At 40.7% G+C, this 17,173-nt stretch overlaps 1 protein-coding gene across 2 annotated transcripts; it reads right to left on the bottom strand.

Moving 5' to 3' along the window:
• Nucleotides 1-1,924: 1,924 nt before the first annotated feature.
• Nucleotides 1,925-14,749, bottom strand: znf831 (zinc finger protein 831). 2 transcript variants are annotated; one of them, XM_037102317.1, is made up of 5 exons: nucleotides 14,105-14,749; nucleotides 8,382-12,633; nucleotides 5,450-5,733; nucleotides 3,283-3,646; nucleotides 1,925-3,159 (listed from the first exon to the last, which is right to left on the bottom strand). In XM_037102317.1, the coding sequence occupies exons 2-5, from the start codon at nucleotides 12,583-12,585 to the stop codon at nucleotides 2,807-2,809; spliced, it is 5,205 nt and encodes a 1,734-aa protein (XP_036958212.1). In that variant the 5' UTR covers nucleotides 12,586-12,633; nucleotides 14,105-14,749; the 3' UTR covers nucleotides 1,925-2,806. The 2 variants fall into 2 exon arrangements, with proteins under 2 accessions (XP_036958212.1, XP_036958211.1); XM_037102316.1 differs by having other exon boundaries at nucleotides 1,925-3,646; nucleotides 14,105-14,748.
• Nucleotides 14,750-17,173: the final 2,424 nt, after the last annotated feature.

Here is a 17,173-nt window from a genome sequence, read left to right as displayed (position 1 = left end):
ACAGCTTTTTGTACAACATGCTAAAAATGAAGCTTGGAAGTTTAAATAATTTAAACTGGTGTCAACATAAACCTAAATGACTGGTACATTATCCAGGAGAGTCTGGAGTAATATTCAATATTCATACAAAACTGTTCATAGAAACATCTGATATGAGAATACAGAATGGGGAAAAGCACAGCAGGAGCAGAAATGAAGCTTAGCGTCAGTTCATGTAGGACACAGAAGTCATATGTCCCAGCTGTAGCCAGTTGACAGCAACCATTCAGTTAATTGTTACCAATCAGTCACACACCAACCACAGCTATTCGTACCACGAGGTGGTCTGTTTAAATACGGCTCCCTTCTCATTCACATACCTCCTTAAATCCTGCTGTCGAGTCCTATCAGGGCTCATGGTTAAAAAAGTGAAAATAAAAAAATAAATAAATAAAACTGCATTTATTGTCTTGCAGCTCACTGTTGTTTACCCTGATGGTTCCCTGTTTTGGCTTAGCATGCTGCGGGGTCGATTAAGGGAGCAAGAGCCATCAGCACCAAGCATAACTGTATTTCCATTTGTTGCAATAAATGGGTAATCCTATGACGATAGTGTTCCTGAATGAAATAGATTCATCAGATAAACAAACACAACACAAATCTTCTGTCTGTCTGTCATATAAATACAGTAAGTTGCTGCTGGCTAATGCATTAACATATTGATGAGAATTGATATTTTTCTAATAATAAAACAAATGTTAGAGATTTAATGGAAGGATAGAGCCAAACAATCAGCACAGGAAAACAGTTATTATTTATTATGATTATTCTTGCTCATGCAATGTGTAACAAGTTTATAAAATTAGAAAATGAAAGCAAATGTATTGTAACATAACAATAAATTAGCTTATAACTTTACCAAGCTATATGTTGCACATTTATGTGCAATTGTTATTCCTATTGTGTTGGTGTTTCTATTCCTCACTCTAGCAGGTCAAACCAAACAGGCCTGAACAGATGCATTGGAAATGACGCTCCAGACAGTTAATTGGCTGAGAATTGACAAACTAGTCAGCTTGAGGTTTCATTGTGAAATTATGTAAAAAAAAAAATGGTCACACACACCCACCTCCTGTTCCCATGTGCCTTATAACTTTTTATAGCCTCTGATTCATCACAAAACCTAGACAGGGAAATGGGTCATGCCCTTCCAGTGAATGTCTGTTTCACCTGGGTGATTGGCAGCAAAGATCTACTTAATGGGTATTTGACAGTATGTGTACATGATTCATACACACAGGTGTTGTCTGTGGAGGTTACTGAGTAATACAGATTATTTTTTTTTTTACGAGAGAGAGAGTGTGAGTGTGAGAAGGTTGCAAACTATGTGTATGCAAGTGTGAATGAGCAGAATGGAAGTCATACAAAACATTTCTTTGAGGCAGCAGTAATCTCATTGGTTGGGTAAAATCAATAAGATTTTTCTGTCAACACTCAAGAAACCAAGCCAAAAAGATGACTTAAACCCAATGGAGCTAGTATGTTACGTGACATAAAGATTCTTCTTCTGCTGTTACTTCTAATATGAAGCAAGCACACTACCTGCTAACAGAAACATGTTTTCTGTTTTCCAGTGATTGCAAGTTTACAGGACAGAAAACTGTGTGATACGTGAGACATCTTTTTGCTAGGTTATCTACAATAGCTAAATAACTAAGCTAATTGACTGAAGCTAGCAAAATAGCTCCCTTAGTTATCCACTTAGCTAACCTGCTGCTAACTTACTGACACTCTAAGTTGATTGTCGTGGTCATAAATGAAAGAACACTTGATTGTTGTGGGCACTGCAAGCTTGAAGGCAAGTGTTCACATGTCATGCTGCATGTCAGCATGATAGGAATGATGGGAAACTATTTCAACTCGGCAGCATTCCCACTTTGTAGACACACTAGGTAAGTATGTGAACCTACAACAAGGATTTTTTTTAACTGTGAAACAGTCTCAGTTTAATACTGATGCCTCTATAAAAATGATGTCTCTGTAAGACCTACATTACCAAACACGAAGTTCAGTGAGAAGTTTAGCTGTTTCTATATTCTTTATTCTCATCAATGGGGTGGAGTTCCTGTAAAATAATTTGTAATAACATTAAAACTATTTTTCATTGCAGAGTCTGAAAGCCTGAGGGAAGAAGCTACTTTGTAGTCATATAGCCATGCTGTCTTGTTGTTGGCTTATTATTATGAAGACATAACATTACAAGGGATGTTGATGACTTTAGCTTTCTCCACATAATAAGTATTACTGAACAACCACATCCATTAGCTTTAGATTCCTACAGTAGATATATGAATGGCACTAAAACAAAGTTTAGCCTACTTTGTACCACCATCATTATATTCCTAATCTTACATAGCCACAAAAAGGTCAAGAGGCGATGGTGTTCATACCACTTTGTTGTTACAACTTTTCATTTATTGGATTATTTGGATGTAACTGCCAGCTATGATAAGTTTGCAGCTGTTTTGTGACTGGTTTATTTATTTGTGTGGTTCTTTTTGACAGAGTGAAAAATCATAGCTAAAATTCAAAAGTTGACAATTTACGTTTGCATGTATTATTTGTAATGTGAGATATGAGAAGTAATTAAAAGTTCATTTCTCATTCATATTTCAACATAATTTGAGTTTACACATGTAGTTCTTTGGCTCTGTCCACCAACTTAAACTATACATAGACATTATTTCTCCCTCCAGAGCAATTGTGCCTCTGAAAATATATATATCTACAGTAGATAAAGCTCCAAATAGCATATGTGTATGTTCACCTAAAGCTCAATGATTAACTTCCCTTCATCATCACTACTGCTGGTATCTTCTGTGTCATCCTGGCAGCTTTGAACAGGTCTTATTCCAATGACACCCAGACACTCAGCTGGCTGGTAGCCATGAAACTGGCCAGCAAAGAGAAAAGACTGGTATTTAGGGTTAGGGTTGGTAATGTCAGATCTCCCAGAGTTGCTGTTCTGATTGGTGTCATCATTTGGTGGCTTAGCCTTGGTGTCCTGGTAATCAGTAGGTTGTAGGTATGTGACAGTCTTAGACGGCAGCAGAGTGTTATCCAGCAAGTTGTTGTTTGATTCATGTCCCGCTCCTTTTAATCCAGCAGTAGCTCTATTGACTTGAGCAGAATAAGAAACTTGAGTGGGGTGTGTACAAGATGCTGTCTTGACATCAAGAATGAGACTTTTGTGACTTCCTAATGTTAATTTAGTACAACAGCTTACTGCTGTGACCTTGTTACCTGCAGTGGTGTTTCCTTTTTGAAAAGCTGGATCGATGTTGGTCTGTTTATGTGAACAGGTTTGAGTGTGTTGAGGCTTAGATTCAATTTGTGAAAAAGCATGTTGTGCCTCCTCTTCTTTCATGAGCTCACTTGAAATTTTTTCACAACAGACATGTGTTTGTTGGTCATGGATGATGCCACTTTCCCACTGTTGTTGTGAGAAATAGAAGCTGCTCACTTCTGTTGGGGGCTGTGGTGAATTGAAAAGGCTCGTATGTTGAGGGGACTCAGATATTCCAGTGTGTCCCTGGGAAAGATGTGTATGCTGCGCCGATAGCCAAGAGTTTTTCAAGGAATCCACCTTAGCCTTTCCGTCTTCTCCCTGTTAATAAAAGATGAATATGGGTGGGAATACTATAATCACAATCACACATGTTCCTCCTTCGAATCATTTTATTAGCTATCAGCTGTGGTTGAAGCATTCATTGTTCTTCAACAATTCATATACATCAAGTTTGAAATCATCTAGTAGAAATTCTGCCATGAAACAGAATGATGCTAATGTAACTGATGTCAGCTGCATAGTCCTGGTATTGTGATAATGAACTGCCAATGTTTTCAAATTTGGCAAATGGTGCATGAAGCCACGTGATTTATATCAAATTTGCCACAATGTGTGGCTCTTTGATATACATTTTTATTTAGCAAATTTGCCATGATGTGTAAATCTTTTTTCTTTTTTGTTCAGCACTTATTGGGAATCATATATTAATTGTGCTGCAAATATTTCATGAGGAAAACCCAAAAACCTGGCTTTGGTTTCTTTCTTTGGATTTAGGGTTTTTTTGGTTTGTTTTTGTTTTTGTTTTGGTTGGGTTTTTTTTTTTGTTTTTTTGGAAAATGTCTTTCAAAAAATGAACAAACAACCCATTCTGCCAGAAACCTGCTTGCACATGATGTCTGGATCAGTGCAGCCTGAATATATCTTGTGGTGAGGGGTTTGGGGAAAGATTTAGGGGTTAAGAATAATTAAAACAATGAAAAGTATTTAGAAAGAATGCCAAATTGGAAAGAATCCCGACTGCACAATTCCTCTATCCCCTGTTTGCAGCTGACAGATGGTTTATATGTAGGTACACATGTGAAGAAGGAGTTACTGAGTTGGTTGCGTAAATCAAAGGGTCACTGGAATTTTGGATTTAATATGTGTTCTTGATGTGTTTACTTGGTGTGTCTGAACTGTACTATAATTTGTCTTCTAACTTTTTTCACTTAAAACGATGTGTGGAATGTAAACACTCACTGAACAAAACTTTTGCACAGCAGTGGATCGATAAATTTGAAGGGGAAGGCCAAGGGTTGACAAAAACAGAACTAAGACTCCCAAAAAATGTCCTCACTTGCCTCGGGAAAAAATGAACAACAATGTTTCAGCAAAGTCAAGCTCCTTCTGATGAACCACCATGGGACCTTAAAATATATGAGTGGTAGTGAATGGTGTGTGACAGATCATTTTTGACAATGTTTGAACTGTGCCACGGATCACACACAATTTCTTTCAATTTATAACATAATTATTCAACTTGAGAAGGTTTCAGTTTGAGGGATAGGACTGTGAAAATACGCAATTAAAAAAACTATACACCCAACAGTCCCATAAGTGGCTTTGTCATGTCTAACATTCTCTGAAACCCAAAACTAAAAACCTTGCAGTGCTGCCCTGTGTAATAGCTAGCTCACAATACTCTCCTTTTTTGCTGGCCTAACTGCGGAATTCAGTATGCCAGGCTTTTTTTGATTTTCCTCTTTTTTAAATACTTTTGAACTGAGCGGTAAACTGTAGTTTACTGAGTGGTTTCGCCAAAACTAAATGGTATTCTACTTTTTGACACACCAACGTTTTTGTCTCGCAAAATTACCTTTTATATTGACAAACATCATAGGTTTAACTCATGGAACTATTCAAACATGATCAAAATGCACTGGTCTCTCTCCAGTGACCACTGTGCAATTTCTTTATAAAATAAGGTTCCTTGGGGCACACCAGAAGGGGCGGGACTTCGCCTCTCTATTAAGGGGACAGGAGGGTTTTTTTGTTCTGGAGTGTAAACACTAAAATATCGAGAACAAAACAATTTGATAAACATGTATCCTGTGAGCAGGGAATCAACTCATTCAAACTTACCTCAGTCTTTGTTATGTCTTGTAAACTTGTGTATCTGCAGTTAAATATGGTCCTGTCCCACTGTCCTGGCTCCTTGTCTGTCATAATTCCTTCATTCTTATCCTCTCCCACTAACCCTCCCCCACTCTGACCCTCCATGCAGTCATGGTTTGTTGCTCCAGCCTCTTGACTCTGCTTTGGCCTCCTATCTGTGCTGTTTGGCTGCCCAGGGGTCCCTCCATGTCCCAGTGTCTGCAGCTCCTTCTGGGCTGCACATCCCACCAGTGAGTCGCCATCCATGAGCCCTAGAGAAAGAAAGAGGTTTCCTTTAGGACAGTGAATCCACAGTGTTATAGCCTGCCAGTCAGTTTAAGCTTAGTGAATGTTATACACCTTATGTAAAGACCTGAATGTAGACACTCTGGATAAAAGCACAGCAAATATGAATATAACATTCATGTCACAATAATGTAATGCTACCAGCCTGTCAACACAATTTAAACAAATAATGTGGCCTTTTTTCCTGCTGGGCTAAATATTGTTGTGATATAAACATGGAGTAATCAGATCAGATATAATATGCAGTTGAATATATATATTAACAGTAATTGTGTTAATGAAAAACAAACGGGCTTGTAGAATATGTTTTGTCTGGCAAAACCTTAGTGCATAGGGCTGTAAGAAAGTTCACATGGACCAGCACCACCCTGCCTCCTCCTCCTTCCCAGTCCACTGCCTTTAAAGATGTAAAATGTGACATTTCTGCAGTAAAGTGTATGAAAACAACGTAGAACCCGGAGAAATTCTAATATACTCCTTTACATCTTTCATTTGGTTGTATGTCGGAATAACTTCTGTGTGAGTCAGAGTGAAGAAGGAAGACTGCAAGCATGAATAAATGTTATGTCACATCAACTTTAATACATTATCTCATCTGTGAAGGTTTAAGCCTGGGTCACATCAGAAATATTTTCATTGTCAGTGACTGTTGTTAACATCACCAACCTTATCTTTGTTTTGATTAAGACATTCCTAGCGGCAGATGTTATATACTCTTAGTTTTCCATCAATCGCCTGGATAATGCAACCGAAAAACTAGTGGCGAGAGAGTGACCCTTATCCCTTAACCTGGCAACAATAATAATAAAGGGAAATGTAATTTACAGTGAACACATTTTCAGGACTACCATGTGAATGATCACTGTCATTGACAAGTCTTTCAAGGTCAGGAACAAGACACTTTGTTATTGTTTGAGTTTAGTCTGGAGGCAGTGGCTGGAGGTCAATGAGTGCCAGCCCTTGTGTTTATCCTCTCCCTCCCCGGGTGACCCTTTAACTTAACTTAACTTGTTCATGTCTGTAATCCTTTAACGTAAAGAGTGATTAAAATGCTTTATCCAGTGATGGAGATCAAGTGACACTTTTAAATAATGAAGGACACTGCAATTCTCTATGAAGCAGCTCACATGTCGAGTAGTTTGACATTAAAAGTCAAAATTAGAGCTACATGGACTTGTTTTGACCACGATTTCATTTGATTATGACAAGATTTTTAAGCAGTATTACAGGTGTTCACAGATGAGATAATGTATTAAGTCTTTTAACCTAAAGAGTGATTACATTTCTGTATCCAGTGCTGGGGATCGAATGACAAAGCTAGAGCCACATAAACTAGATTTGACCATGATTTAATTTGATTGATGTAGAGATTTTTAGGCAAATTGACATTTTATTATTTTTATGATTAAATAGCTGATGCTAGTGCGTTTAATTTCTTTGACAAAGTCCAAAATAACCTCCACATAATAATTTGTTTTTGATGATTGTGCTTAACACAAAACCACCTTTGATAAGGCTTCACTCTGTAAATCAGTGACCAAGCACTGCCATCTTGTGGCAAAATCTGGCTTCTGTCTTGAAAGGTGCTTCAATGAAAACTTTATAGTAAAAGCAAATGCAGTGCAGAATATACTGAAACCTGACACTGTTTGCATTCTCACCAGAACAATAGTAATTATAGCTCTTTTTACGAATATATTTAAGTGTATATATGTATGAAGATAGTAAAACTTGACATAGGGCCCTTCTACAAGACAGAGCCTCAAGATACTCTAATAACAGAGGAGGCCCAAATTATCACAAACTGTACTCAGTCAACCTTGGAGTCTCGCTGCTCTTGGTGGCCTGGGGCCATAAATATCCAGCAATATATTTCAGAATCTTTTTTGCCAACAGCCTGGTCTTCTCCAGCGATATACATGATCAGATGGAAGACTTTGGGTCCTCCTCCCTTGAGGGCTGTGTATACTCAGTTTCCTTTATCACCTCAATTCGACACCCCTGATGACTGCCCCCAAAACTTTTGGTTGCAATGTCTGTATCATATGTTTAGGGTCATTGCTACATTGTTAGCCAAGTATGGATGTGAACTAAAATATTTACAGTCAGCTTTAAAACCTCATAGTCACTGTACAACTTAAAGGAAATACCATGTAACAATTCTGCATTAAAATATACATGTCAATTAGACCTTGTTACACATTTTGCTGAGTTATTTCAAATGATTCTAGCAGTGTTCAAAGCAGAGAAAGGTAATGGAGCATTTGATTTGGAAACATGTTGCTATCAATTACAGGGAACATCAGTGGTACATCAGAGAGTGAGTTGGGAAGTCGGCAAACTCAATGTGAATAAAACTTTAAAACGCTATCTCATCCTCTTTTCTAAAACACATCAGAAAACTGAAGACAGCAATTCCCATGACTAACACTAATTCACAACATCATTGTTTAAATCAAAACATCTATTGTGGCAATTTTTACATGTTTGTCTAAATCCATTGTGCTGGGGTACAGAACCAAGTCAATAACAAAAAGTTAAACACTGCACTGTATGTTCCATCCATCCAGACCCAATTACAAGTACTTAATTTAATTAAAATAGTCATATTCACCTGTAGTAGGGCTCTGAATACGTATACACATAGATGGGATGTCTTTGGATCTCTCCACCTGGATGTTAGAAGACACTGAAGCAAATTGACCAAGTTGTTTGTCTGAGTGGGCTGAGTGGATTACGTCACCTAGGGACATTTCCTGTGAAGGGTCAGAATTGTCCATATGGCTCACTCTGTCACATCCCATGTCTGCATTTTTAGATGAATTCAGACCCTCTGATGATGTAGATTCCACTAGATTATTGCAGTTGATTGATACTTGTGGGTTCAGCGGTCGCAGAGTTTTGCATTCATTGATGAAAAATGAAGAAACTGCACTAGCACATGCAGAACTGGAGGACTGAATGTTCTGGGTTTCTCTACCTTGTGACTTGCTGCTCTTGTGCGTAGAAACCTCACCCTTGGCATTCATTATGCCTACATTATGTGTGGTTCCTTGATTTTTAAGTTTTAGTTCTTTTCTCAGTATTTCAATTCCCGTGTTATTTTGATCTACTGTGCTGAGAGAGAGAGAGTTCCTGCTGAGGTTGTGTTGGCCGGAGAGTGTTTGCGAGACCGCTCCACCTTGGCTGACCCTCCGGTCTAGCAAAAGTTGTTCATCAACACAGTGATTGAGGAAAAGGGCATGTTCCTCCTCTGAAGTTTGACTTCCTCCTGACTTTACACCTTTGAGTGAAGCAGCAGTTGACATTATATTGCCCATACAGCTCTGAGTCTCTGTGACTGTATGACTGTATTCATGTGGGCGTTGCGACAAGCCAAGTGCTTCGGGAGGCTTTGATTCAGCAGATACCGTAGCCTGAGAATTACTGTTGAGATTTGGCTCTGCTTTTCTAAATTGTACAGAAAGTGGAGGTTTTATTCCCTCCATGTTCACTGTGCGCAAAGACTCATTTTGGTCCAAGTCTTTCTGATGTCTTGACGGTTGATAGTCACTTCCTTTGAAACTTTCCACGGTGAAAGAGCTTTGAGCTTTATTCTGGATCACAGCATCCACACCATGTCTCTGTGAGAGGGTGCTAGCTTCTGGCCTCTCAATCTGGGGTTCAATGAGAGCCAGCTGCTCGTCAGATATGATCTGGAGGCAGATCTGGAGGTCTGCTGTGTGAACATGAAACACGTTCTGAGCAGCTGGCTGCATCTGGTCAAACGGTATGACCTGACACGGTACGACTGGGGCTTTTGAGCTGGCATTTACATGACTTAACTGGTCTGAGGCTGCCGAGAGTTGAGTGTGTGAGAGAGTAGAGTAAGGCTGAGGCTGATCTTGTGAGAAAGCTATAGTGGTGGCAGCAGATATCTGATGTCTGTTTGCTGTGGTTACGGCAGGTGTTGCAGTGAAGTTTGCAACCACGGGTGCAACAGGTCTGGGTATCTGCATAGCTCCTAAGCCTCCTCCAGATTTTGAGTGCTGCATTGAAGTGCTGCATAATCCTGCTTGATAACCTTGTATGCAGGTTGTGGTTGTTGTGGCTGCTGCAAATTGCCTGTGCACCTCAGCCAGAGTAGATGTGGGAGCATTTGTCCTTTTAATATCACAACTCTGCATCAACAGTGAGGTAACCGCATCAGGACATTTTTTTTCAGAAGTTGTTTGCTCATTGTGAGATGATGACAGAGAAGAGATGATATTGCAGCCATCAGCCCCTGTTGGTATATCCAGAGCCTGCAATGAAGGATTTGATTGGGGCTCAGGAGCACTGGGTAACTTTAGCTGATACTTGGGCAGAAAGCTGGTCTTCGTAGTGGAGGTGGTGGAAGTGGCTGGCGAGGTGCTAACAGATGGTGTTAGATTTGCATTGATTATGCACGGTGGGAAGAGAGCTCCTTTCACTTGAGTATGTTTTAAATTTTTTCCAGGGTTAATATAATTGAGATTTGTATCCTTAGGTGCACTACCAGTGACAGAGGAAGGCAAGTGAGTCAGTGTGTTTGGGTTAGTATCCATCTCCAGGTTGCAAATTATTTTGTCATCTGTTTTCTGCTTTTTCCTGTCAGAGGGAATATGGGCTTCACAGAGCTGCAAGCTGGAGTCAGTATGTGTATCTTCATTTGTCAGTCTCACATCCTCTGCTCTGCTCATACTGGTTGTTTTGTTGCTAACCAGTGATTCAGTTATAGGTAATGGTAATATTGACAAAGACAGATTTCTTGGGAGTGGGCTCTTGAGAGAGCTCCCTGGAGTATGAAGCTGCTTGGTTTTAGAGTTTAGATTTAGTTTAGAGTAGTTTAGATCCACAGTAGAGCCAAGGGATAATTTGGAATTAGGGTAGTCTCGACGATACACTGTTGTACTGCTGCTGGTAAAGATCATTGTTGAGCTTGTTGTTGCCTCTGACTCATTGTGGACTGACGGCCTCTTTTGAACAGCCTCATGCGTTGGGTTCGTTGAACATTTCCTGCTTTTGATAACATTGTCTTCAACACCTTTCTCTGCAGTGTAGAGCTTCTTAAACGTCCCTCCCCCATACATGTACCACTTGTTGTAGGCAAACTTTTGTGCTTTCTTCCTGCGGAACTTTCTATTGCTTGGCGCTCCACAAATGTCACCACCGTCCCCATCGCAGCTGAGACTGCCAGTGGACGCCTCCTCCACAGATGAATTCATGAAGAGACCATCTGTTGCGTGGTTGCAGTCTACGGCTGCCTGCCGAACCAGTGGGCGGTGGGTGGATGACTGCTGGTTCACAGGTTTCATTGTGAAACCTGTTGGATTGATCTGGCCAGAGCTTCCCCTCCGGACAAGTGTTCCATAATCACTCTGGAAGGAAGAGGTTTGGCTGCTCCTCTCAGGCTGCAGGAGGGTAACACTGAAAGGGAGGGAGTTGCTTCGGGTTAAGGGAGCATGCTCCATGGTGGTGGAGTGCTGAGTGGGCACAGAGCTGTAGTAGCCAGGTTTCCTGTTTCTTTGGAGCCCAACATTCAGAGCCTTATTGATCCTCATGTCAAAGTGAAAGGAGTCCTTGTACGTATAAGGCATAGGGAGGTCGATACTGCCCTGTTTTGACAGAACTGTCTTCCTTGGCCTTACATTCTCCAGCTGCTTGTCCTCCACAACAGCTGTATTTTCCGAAATCAGCTTAGATATACGTTCCTCCAATGTCTCATGCTTCTGCTTCCTTGCAGTGTCTTTGGCTTCCTGCCCACCTTGGACTGGTTGTGACAGTGTTTGCGTGCTGGTGGTTTCTTCAACATGCTCCTTGGTGGATTCGGCGAGAGAATCCATACTGTGATCAGGTAAAATGCTGCCAGGGCTTGGGTTGTGGTCACTGCTCTCACTGAAGCCTGAGTCTGTGCTTTCATGGCTCTGGGATTTCCCTCTGGCTACAGAGCTCTCCCACTGATTGGAGAACAGAGTGGCCTCCTGTCTCTGAAGGGGGAGATGTCGACTGGCAGTTCGCTGGGTTTTTTTATTCTCTGGCCTCTGTTTTTCCCCATTTGTTGTTACTTTTCCACTTTCATTTGGCTCTTTGGTCTTGTGATCTGTAGGGGTCAACTCATTCTGTTTACCAACAGCAGCATGCATCTTTACAGAGCAGACAATTGCAGGACTGGCTGGACAGTTGACCTCAGCAGCAGGTTGTGTGGCCTCATCTTCTCTGCTGCCTGACTCCTGGCTGCTCTCATCCAGCGACAAACTGGAGGTGCAAGTCTCTCTGGAGCTGGACATGCTCTCTAGGCTGCCCAGGCTGCTCTGTTCCGACTCAGATGAGAGGCGGGCATGAGCCTGAGTACGCTTATGTTTGTAGAGGTTGCTCTGAGTCTTGAAAGAAATTCCACAAGTAGTGCAGGGATAAGGCCGCTCCCCGGTGTGGCAGCGGAGATGCTTCTCTAGCACACTCGGCTTCATACAGTCCCGTCCACAGTGAGGACACACATGCTTTCCTGAAGACTTGGATCTAACTGCAGGAGAGGCAGCTGCCAGACTAAATCCCGGTTGAGATTGCAGCCCACTAGCAATATGGAGTGTAAGAAAAGGAAGAGTCTCCTTGGAGTAAAGTGGCGGCATGGCCAGATGAAGTGTGGCTGGTTCCCGGGCAGCTGCAGGAGGCTGAGGGTAAGGCTGTGCTGGTAGAGCAGGCACTGTGTGGATGTAAACAGCCGTCAGAGGGGTCTGGATGTCCATCCTTTTTTCTGTCTGCGCTGCTACAGAGTTGATGTGCACTGGAGCATGCGCCAGTCCTGGCTTGCCAGTCTCCATGGTAACACTGCTGCTGTCGTGATGTACTAGTGCCAGGTCTCTAATTACCTGTAAGATAAGAACATATTGTATTACACCTCTGCTTTGCCACATAGCAAAGGAGCAGATCTGTCAATGTGATCATGGATGTCTCTAGGTCTTCAAAAGTTCATTCCTAGTGAATATTTTGTAATTGTTCCAGTGGAACAAAGAAAAGTGATGCATAATAATTATGCTAAAGCAGTTAATGAACGTACTAAAGCAGTTGATGATAATAGACATGCAGCATCCTTTATGACAGATAACTAATAAAGCAATTAATCCAGTTTAGATTTCTCCTTTATCTAAACTCAGTGACATTATTTTTGTCATGAGCAATAATACCCAAGGTTACAAACTGCAGAGAGGAATAGAAGTATTCTGTACAGTTTCATTTAAAGAGCAGGTGGTACAGGAATATAACTCAAGATGGTTTATTTTGCATGCAGTGGACATATGAGACACGACATGGAGAGAAATATTTATACACAGTTGGAAGAAGCAGGAGGTGATGTAGGAGACTGACTCACATCAGGAGAGGGATGAGGGAATGAGATCAGATTCTCCCACAATAGAGCAGAGGCTTTAATCTACCTAACTGAAATGTGTGCTGACATTAGCTGTTGCCATCAGTCTGCACCAATTAAATGGCAAAACCTTAATGTTGTCAGCAGCATGTGGTGGCTTTATCTCCTGTCATATTTATGCAGTAATGAAATCATAGCATAAAGCTACCTTCAAAAAAACATAAATGGCATCATACTAGGTAGGGCACAGTTAATTTCCTGTTGCTGTGATGTGGTTTCTTTATGCATTGAGATTTTGCATAATTCACCCTCAGGGGTATAGTTGGCATGCAGCACGCTCTGTTAGTTACAGCATGAGTACACCCACGTTAGATACTTCTTGTAGTGCTGTGAAAAGTTTCTGTTCATATTGAAATGATTTCTCTCTTTAAAAAAACAGCATTATGTACATGGAAACTGCTACACTCTGTTACTGTTATGTACTTTCACTTCTTTACAGTTATGTCATTTTGTTACATGAAATACTTACAATTACAAATGCAGTGCTGTTTGAATCATTAAGAAGGGCATATTTTTACTACAATTCCTTGTAATTATTTCTGTCTGTGTACAACTGCATCCTAGGAGGAAATGGGTTCAAAAAGAGGTCAAACTGTACTGAAAAACAGCTTCTGCTTATAGAATAAGCATCAGAAAAAATTGCAAGCATCAAAATGTAAATAAAAGATGACTCTCAAGCTTTTTCAGATTTCTTTCATTGTGAGACAATTTATTGTTTCAACTTGTCTACTCCATTAATCTCACCACTAAATTGCTCTGATCTTATAAACGGATCATTTGAAAATATATGTTGATGTTGCCATCATACAGTTAGGTAAGAACAATACTATAAAGAGCTAGAACGTGCCATTACTAGATCAAAACGAAGGTGCATCAGTTAAAAAGAGAGAGTAGGAACAGTGGAAGTCACTTACATTCTTGCTCTGCAATTCAATCAGCAACAGTTATCCAGTTTAGAAAAGTCTTCTCCATTGAACGGTCACATCCTCAGTGTACCCGCTCAGTTCAGTCTGTTCTGACATCCAGACTGTGTGCTCTTCTCCACTCTGATTCTCTTGCACAGCTCTTTGACAGAATCATTTCTTGTCACGAGGAAGCGGAACAAATGCAAATGAGAGAGAAGATGTACTATGAAAGTGGTGAGGCAGAGAAGAGGAGAGTGAGGGAAGGAGAAGGGCTGGCTGGGTGGCTGGGTGGGTGTGTGGCTGTTAAACAAAGACTTCCGGAAGACAAGTTGAAAATATAGATTACACAGAGTGATCAGCAGGAGTGAAAGAGAGCAGAGGCCCTGAGCACAGATGGAGGGATTAAAAGGGTGATACAAAGTGTTGTGCGGAAGTGAAAGTGACTGTTTGGAAGAGGAAGTGCAATTACAGAGGCAAGCTTACCTTCACCAAGCTGACTGACTGACTGACTTTACCATCAACAGTTTGAGCCGGTATCCAGCTCACTTTTATACCCACTCTTCCACCTTCCTACCTCCTCCCACGCACTGTATTTCATACACCCACATAGACAAGGGTGCAGCACAGCTAATGTTGATGTAGCAGCTTGGCAGCAAGTGTACTGCACAGCTCTCACTCTCTCAGGCAGAGAGCAAATGGATGAGTTGTGAGTGGCTGGAGTGAATTTCCCGCCTCCTACCACAGCCCCCCATTGCAATATTATCCTGTTGCATAGGTACATTAGTTCACACTGCACATAGTAGTACATTAGTACATTTAAAAACAAATCTAAATGTTTCATTTAAGGAATCTGAAAAATCATAAGGATATTGTTTTCCTCAACTTGTCAAAGAGTACACCAGAGCATTCACTCAAAGATCCGTAATATCAAATCAGATAGTCATTGCTTCATGTCCATAAGGTAACACCTACAGGAGAAATTTGACCCCCGATTTCTACACAACCAGCTTGGCTTCTTTGTTTGACCAAATTGTTAATGGACAGATCATTGCTATTTTTTAAAGTTCATGATAGCATCAAAAGATAAAGGCACCACATACTTTTTTATAAACATACCCACTTTCTGTCCCATGCCATCCCATAACCAATGTGACACAGACACACCCATTGTCTGCTCTTCTTTTAATAAAACATACTGATGCTATAGTAGCAACACTAACCTGTTGAGAAGCCGCTGAACAGATGCTTTCTCACTGCTCGTCACACCTAAATCATGCTCGTAGCTGCCAGTATTTACTCAAAGCGCACTCATTGGTTCTACCACTATGTGTTCAAAACACATAGCACAAAGCTTGAGGCCTGAGGAAGATGGATTGCATGATCTCATGAATCCAGCTGCCTGGCCAGGCAAGATATATGTCTCCAACGACTGGGAAGAATACCTGGCTCAGAATACCACTGCTTGAAAAACAGCTGGTGACGACACTGAGACTAAACCAAGACAATAAATGTTGAGATGAAGGACACTTAAATGGTCAACAGGGGGCAACTGAAAAGTCAGGAATAATTCTCTGTAGGTCAGTGCAAAAGACTGCTTTCATATTATACCAAGTCAACAGACCCAATGTTAATACAAAATTATTTTAGTAGTTTAGTTTATTCTGTTTTCTTAAATGTTAATAAGTGTTGAACTTAAATGGAACACATATTACTACTCTCAAAATATCTGATGTAAGTCATTTTTTTAACAGTATGTCATTGTTTGGGAGAGACCATGCAATCATCAGCTGACATCTGCTGAAAGAAAACAAATAGTTTTTATATCATTTCATGGCTTCAGACTCGAGCTGGTCTCCAAGGCAACTACAGGCTGGCCCACTGAGAGCATGCTTTGTGTTGACATGGTAACAAGACACCACCAACCACGCATGTTTTCTACTATCCTCATACAGCTCGCAGCCCTGCTGGGTGGAGGTATAGTTTCAGGCATGCTTGCATGTTTTCACAGAGTGAGTCAGATTCAGCATCTTTAAATCATGGATTGTCTGTAGTCTACACTATTTTCTACAGATGCCATCTTCAAAACAGTCAGCATGCCCTTAATGTTGTTGATAGATGATATTGTGGTTTACCCATGTTACTAAGATACAATGTTGAGTCAAGTTTTACAGATGATAGTCAGCAGGGACCATATACTAATAAAAAGTGCTGTCCTACTCATTCTGGTCTTCTTGCTGAGCCCTCTGCAATGTTATGTTGCAGTTACATAGACATTTATTTGGCTTATATTCATGTATTTTTAGCCATAGAGTGGACTTAGCAGACACAAAAAGAGTCATACCACTAATATTTGTTTATATAAATGGTACCATGAATGTTTAGAAATGGCATCAAAACGGCTCTTTACCTTATTTGTGAGGACTGTCAAGTCACAGTCCTAGATTGAAGATTTCAAGGCAAATATCCAGTTAGATTCATTAGTGTCGATCTGCCCCTTGTTGTACATGAAATGATAAATAACAGAGGTAGAATGTGAATGGGCCTAGTGAACAGACTAATCTTCTGTATGACACTACATTTCTGTCTTTTTGGCCAGCATTTGAACTGATGAGCCAATTTGCAGGGGGTGGCAACTGGGAGACTGTGTGGGTGGCTGCTGAGTCACTGGGGGCCTATATCCACTTACATCTTTACTTATCAGTCTCACAACCTACTTTTGCCTTCATCACCGATTAAAACCAGCCGCCAAACACTGTGTGCATACCTGTCATCCATAATAATTGCTTCTGTCTGTCCGTTTACTAGGACACAGTCTCAGCTGCTTTGTATGTAGCTCAGCAACATGATTAAATAAGCTTACAAACTGCAGTTTTGGTTTTATAGCAGATTTAAAAGATCAAAACCTGGGCAGAAACTTACAGCTTTTCTTTATTTATATCATTGAGATGCTGCACTTGTGCAGCCCCTGCAGTGTCATGATGAGTGTAGGCCTACACAATGTGAGGTAAAATACTGTAAGGTGTATACACATGTGTAAAGGTGGTAGAATTGAGGTCAGTAAAATCCATGGCATTAAAA

The sequence above is a fragment of the Acanthopagrus latus genome, chromosome 6, assembly GCF_904848185.1.
Source record: "Acanthopagrus latus isolate v.2019 chromosome 6, fAcaLat1.1, whole genome shotgun sequence".
NCBI classification, from domain to species: Eukaryota; Metazoa; Chordata; class Actinopteri; order Spariformes; family Sparidae; genus Acanthopagrus; species Acanthopagrus latus.
Note: the sequence above shows the minus strand (reverse complement) of the source record. Positions and strands in the feature narration are given on the sequence as shown.